The 5,930-nt window shown below is 38.9% G+C and overlaps 1 protein-coding gene across 2 annotated transcripts; it reads right to left on the minus strand.

The window, feature by feature from the left end:
* LOC107648671 (histone H3.v1-like) lies at nucleotides 1,767–5,694 on the minus strand. 2 transcript variants are annotated; one of them, XM_016352480.2, is made up of 9 exons: nucleotides 5,427–5,694; nucleotides 5,067–5,258; nucleotides 4,673–4,948; nucleotides 4,353–4,387; nucleotides 3,933–4,025; nucleotides 3,646–3,778; nucleotides 2,966–3,546; nucleotides 2,443–2,755; nucleotides 1,767–2,340 (listed from the first exon to the last, which is right to left on the minus strand). In XM_016352480.2, the coding sequence occupies exons 1-9, from the start codon at nucleotides 5,551–5,553 to the stop codon at nucleotides 2,033–2,035; spliced, it is 2,058 nt and encodes a 685-aa protein (XP_016207966.1). In that variant the 5' UTR covers nucleotides 5,554–5,694; the 3' UTR covers nucleotides 1,767–2,032. The 2 variants fall into 2 exon arrangements, with proteins under 2 accessions (XP_016207966.1, XP_016207965.1); XM_016352479.2 differs by having other exon boundaries at nucleotides 3,646–3,781; nucleotides 5,427–5,693.

Genomic DNA, 5,930 nt, shown 5'->3' on the forward strand with positions numbered 1-5,930 from the left:
GTTGGTGATTGCCAAGACCTCCAAGTGGATCCCTAAGCTTTTGATGGAGTTTCACAGCTCCAAATTGGCGGGCCATTCTGGGTTTTTTAGAACCTACAAGAGAATTTCTTCCATTCTCTATTGGGAAGGTATGAAGTCGGATGTGATGGAGTTCGTAAAAAATTGTGAAGTATGTCAGAAAAATAAACATTCCACCCTTCAACCGGCAGGCCTACTTCAACCTCTTCCCATACCCACAAACGTATGGGCTGACATTTCTATGGACGTCATCGGAGGGTTACCACGGTCCAAAGGGATGGACACAATTTTGGTAGTGGTTGATCGACTCTCCAAATATGCTCATTTCTACCCGCTTGCACATCCCTTCTCAGCAAAAGACATTTCTCTCTTGTTCATTAAGGAGGTTGTTCGCCTCCATGGGTTTCCATCCTCCATTGTCTCCGACCGCGACAAAATATTCATGAGTGCCTTTTGGTCCGAAGTATTCAAACAGGCTAGAATCTCCTTGAAGATGTCCTCTGCATATCATCCACAGACCGATGGCCAAACGGAGGCTGTTAACAAGTGCTTAGAGACCTATCTCCGCTGCCTCACAGGCTCTAAGCCAAAACAGTGGTCCACTTGGCTGCCTTGGGCCGAATTCTGGTATAATACTACTTATCACGAGTCCATTTGCATGACCCCTTTTCGGGCTTTATACGGGAGGGAGCCGCCTCCATTGTTAAGAGGGGGACTGGAATCTACTGTAGAGGAAGTTAGACTACTAATGGAAGACCGCAATCAGATGCTCGATGAGTTACAATTTCAGTTGAATAGAGCCCAGAATCGCATGAAGCAAGCTGCTGATAAGAAGAGGAGAGATGTCACTTTTGAAGTAGGAGACTTCGTGTTTTTAAAGATCCACCCATACAGGATGCGGTCTCTTGCCACCAGACCAAATCAGAAGCTCGGCGCCAGATTTTATGGTCCATATGAAGTACTAGAAAAAATTGGTGAAGCGGCTTATAAACTTCGGTTACCAGCCTCTGCAAAGATACATCCTATTTTTCATGTTTCACTACTTAAGAAGAGTTTGGGATCTTCAGTGGAACCCCAAAGCCTGCCTGAGTCTCTCACTGAGGAAGGAGAACTACTAGTGGAACCTGAACAAGTTCTGGATAGTCGTATGAGCAACCAAGGACACCTGGAAGTGCTAATCAAGTGGCAGCATCTTCCCGAATTTGAAAGTACATGGGAGCGGGCCGACAAACTGCAGTTGGCTTTTCCATCTTTCCACCTTGAGGACAAGGTGGCTCTTCATGGGGAGGGTATTGTAACAAACCAGGAGAAATCAAATCAGAATTTAACTCCTTTTAAATTTACTTATAGAAGGAGGGGAAAACACGTGACTGATTGAAATTTCAAAATATTGTTACTCCACATGTTTAGGAAAGTAGTTAGGATATGGATATTATAAATAAGGAAGCTGAAAAGCTTTTAGGTAGGGAATAAGTGGAGTGATATTTAGTGGAGAGTTTGGCCTCTCGAATGCCAAGTGAATCTTCTGTCATTACTTGTTCTTTCTTCCTTCTTTTCTAAATAATATTTCCTTGAGAGTATCATCTTGATACCTCAACCCTTCTCTATCCTATCTTCTACCTCTCACCTCCTATTACTCTAATTGCTAATTATCTGCTACTGTACCTCTTGATATTCTGGACTAGTAAGGAAACCCTTAACATAAACAAAGACACTACAATTTCTCTCTGTATTTCAGACATGGAGGAGACCCATCAAATTCAAGTCGTTGGTTAAGCATATAGCCAATATGATAAAAAGACTTTCTATCAATGACTTTGACATATCATCAATGATCAATAAATCAATACTTCTACAGTTGCACCTTTAGCAACAAACAGCAATTTCAAATAGTTTCAACTTCGTTAAATCACATTAGCTACTTTCTTCCATAATATAAATCTGTAGTTGAGTGTCTATCCATATTGCACAAGGAATCTTTGACATCAAAAGTTCTCTTGTTGAGAACGCCAAATCAAAGTTCAAAGCTGGTTTGGGAAACTGAAAGACAGGGAGTAGCTGAACTTTTTAATGATTCTTCCCTTTTGGGACAATCAACAAGCTCCTTCCGACTTGATAGCTCCAAACCATAGGATTTATCTTGGAATCTAGTATCATTCTGGGAGGAAGAAAGAGAATCACCAGTGAGCTTTTCCTGTGTCTGGAAATTTATGTCCATAAGTCCAACTTGTTTGCTCAAAAAATCAATCTGATAATCACATTGAACATTTTCCTTGTTATGGACACCTAGTGGATGCAAATCATTTTTAAGATCAACAGCACCTGAAACACAAGTATTATGGCCTCCATTAGTAAGAGTGATTTCATCGTCATGTATGCCAACAAGATGCACTTCGGCCACCATATTGTTGGCCTTCAAGTTACCTGACCCAATTGTAAGATGTTGTTCCAATTGAACTTCCTTTGGCGTGTCAGAAGAGCTTTTGACATTCTGCAAAGCACTAGATATCTTCATTTCAATATCTAACGATTCATGAAGAGGAGCTGGAAGTGAATTTTGCTGGTAAGTGGGTTCTATGTTTTCAGCTGACACGATAGATCTAGCCACTGGCAGCTTTCCAGTTTTTGCTTTCTTTTGACTGTCACTTGGATTTCTTGCTGCATGTTTTGGCAAGCCACGAGGTATAACAGAGTGTGGTTGCATTCCTCCACGTGGAGTGCGCACTGATGACTTAACCTGCATAATGGTAGGGAACCTCAGTAATGCATTGCAATAATAGGCAGACATGAAAAAAGAAATAGATGAAAAATCATAATTTAGTGAAACATGTATGGCAACTGCAATAATAATAGTAAATTATGTGACAATATTCATCATAATAATGATGCCAGTTTTATAAATTTCAACAACTAAACGGCACTTAAATAGATAGAATGCAAAACTCACCCCATCAAAGAAGCCAATCTTGGGTGAAGGAAGTCGAAGACCCGAAGGTTTCACAGGAGCTGGAGGAAAAACAGTTTCTCCGGGAGCAATCCTAGCACTTGAACTGCCAAACATAGTATGTTGAATTTTCAAACCTTCTATGCTTGAATCGTTCTGAAGATTCTGAGAATTTGTTCGCTCAACATCAGTGTCTGATAAGATCTGTCTACTAGAGCTACTTTCAATTCTGGTCCTTGAGTTACACACATTTTTAGCCATGGAAGCTGATGATGATGACTCACAAGACCAGTCACTGATAGAGCTAGCAGGTGAAATACTAGAAGAATGCTTATTCACAGACATCAAACTTGAGAGATTTGAAGGCCCATACTCAGTCTTATTTGTTGAAGCAATTTTTGATGGAGTACTAACAGCTGAGCGAGATGAAGGTGGCTTTAGAGTTCCAGCAGATGTGGAAGTTGCTGATTTTGTCTTGGATGATAATGACGGGACTGAAGGGGATTTGTATGATACAGAGGGTTTAGGCAAAATGCCATGAGAATCTTGAACAACAGATGCTTTTGGCACCGAATGGACATTGCCTGAAGAGATCAAATAAAAACATGAACAATAACTCATAAAGAAGGCATCCTTTTGCCAAAGTGAGAAATTAAAAAAATTGTGTTGAAGCAATTTCTGACCACCAATTATTCGTTTTGCCTTGAGATGTTCACCAAGTGACACCCTCTTGGATGATAGAGTTGAAATTGGACTAGGTTTTCCAGGTACCTTTGATTGCTTCGATATAGATGATTCTCTCCTTGTGGCAACAGGCTTCTTCAAATATGAAAATTAATAGGTATAAAAAACTCAAATTTCATTTCATGAATTCAAAGCTTTTATCTCTGCCAATGCATCAGTTAGCCATTTCTTTTTCTCAATAAGAAAAAGTACTAGTTCTATTCAATGGTTTTCTTTAGTGGCATACCTGTGGAAGTTGTGGAAAAGTAGGATTTCTCTTTGTAATCTTCCCTAATCCTTGTGCTGCACTTGGATTTTTAGAAGTAGGTGGAGCCTTTATCTAAAATCAATGGAAAGTTATTGCAAACTGTTAAATAATTATACCATTGATTTGTTTCTACCTAGCAACCTCAACTTCTTTAAGAGTTTGTTCATGGCACATACAATTTAATTTTAGGTTTAGAAATAAGAAATATGGTAGGCAATTGGATAACAGCCAATCATAGACACAAACATAGCATTCTTGAAATAAACCAAGTGCTTGGGGGCACTGCACAAATTTCTCCTCAAGCATTCTTATGTTTGAAATGGAGGTAACTGAGGCTAGTTATATTGGTTAATACTTTCCCATCCCATACTATTCTACTCTATCAGTAGTGCAAGTTACCTTGTTGCGAGAAGCTATGTGAATCCTTTTTGAAGCTGAAAACAAAATCAAGAAACAATCAGTTCAACTAACTCATGATAAATATCCTAGAATACAAGCAAAGTGGAATAAATAAAACTATATTCAAAACATGCAATAACATGAATTGTCAAATCCAAGAGAAAAAAAATTTCTCATATATTCATTCTATGTCTTAGGCTTCAAACACCTCAAACCACAATATATCTAAATGTGAATATTTAGGGGGGAAAAAAAAGATTGCAAGAATGCTAAGGCAAAAAGAGAGAAAACAAAAAGGTTTAGTGCATGATAAGACTTGCCCTCATCAGTTTGCAACCCCGATACCGCTGATGCTACTTTGCTCTTTCCACTAGCGAGGCTTAACTTCTTGTCACTAGACTTCTGAATTGAAGCTCTTACGTCTTCAAATAAATCTCCCTCTTGACTTTCCATTTCCAATGTCAAGCTCTCACTCCCTAATGTGGAGAGTGAGTCACATGATTTATACACATCCTCTTGAATTCCCGGTAGTGCGTGTTTTTCCTCCTTCTCAACACCTTCAATTATGCTCGACAACTCCTCCGGATCCAAAACCCCTTCAAATTTATCCATCAAATAGAAGCATCACTTACACTTAAAATCACACTGAAACTGAAGCACACCCAAAAAGTTAACAAATGAATAAGAAATTCAAGAGTGCTAAAGAAAATGTACCAGCGCTAGTGAAGAAAGCACTGTCCCAAGCTAAACTCTTGCGCAAGTTGCACTTGCTGTTCTTCTTCGGCTTCTCCACATCGGAAGTTTCGTTCGAACAGGGCTCTCGCTCCCACTCTTTGAGTTTTGTGGCGGCATCCTCAAACTTTTTGGAGTTCGGAGTGTATAAAAAATCAGTGTGCTGTTGGTTTTCTGAAACACACAATTCTAAAATGAATGAGATAAATCCAAAAGAAGAGTATCAACGAGCTTGGTTCAATTTCACAGCAAACAACAATTTAGAAGATAAAAACAAATAGAATTTCAAATAAAATCAGTTATAAAACAAGAGATGAAAGAAAAGAGAATGAAAAGTATGACCTAGAGGATGGTGATTGAGGGGATTTGAATCGAGAAGGGAATCGTCTGCAGAGGAAACGTCGATGATGCTGAGGCGTCGGTCAGAGACATCTCTCTTTCTGAGAGAACTTTCCGGTTCGGAGATCATCGGTGCGAATCGGCGGCGAAGTGAAGAATAAAAGAGGGAGGAGAATGAGGAAACAGAGGAAGGAGGGAGAGAGGCTTGGGTTTCGAAATTTTGAACGTTTGAGAAGCGGCTCTTTCTTTTTCCTTTTTGGTGTACAGAAGTGGTTCTTTCTAATTACTAATTAGCGGATGATTCCCATCAAAATTAAATGACTTTTAAATTTTAATTAATAGTTGATTTTTTTAACAGAATAATACATTAATCTATTATGTTTATTAACAATAAAAAACAAAAACAATAACGAATTAGATCTTCCATTGATCGTAATAAACTTTTTGGCTATTCCAATCGATTAAAATATTATATTTGATCCGTGACGTTCGTCCAAGACTCTGAAA

Source organism: Arachis ipaensis, chromosome B06 (assembly GCF_000816755.2).
Source record: "Arachis ipaensis cultivar K30076 chromosome B06, Araip1.1, whole genome shotgun sequence".
NCBI lineage: Eukaryota > Viridiplantae > Streptophyta > Magnoliopsida > Fabales > Fabaceae > Arachis > Arachis ipaensis.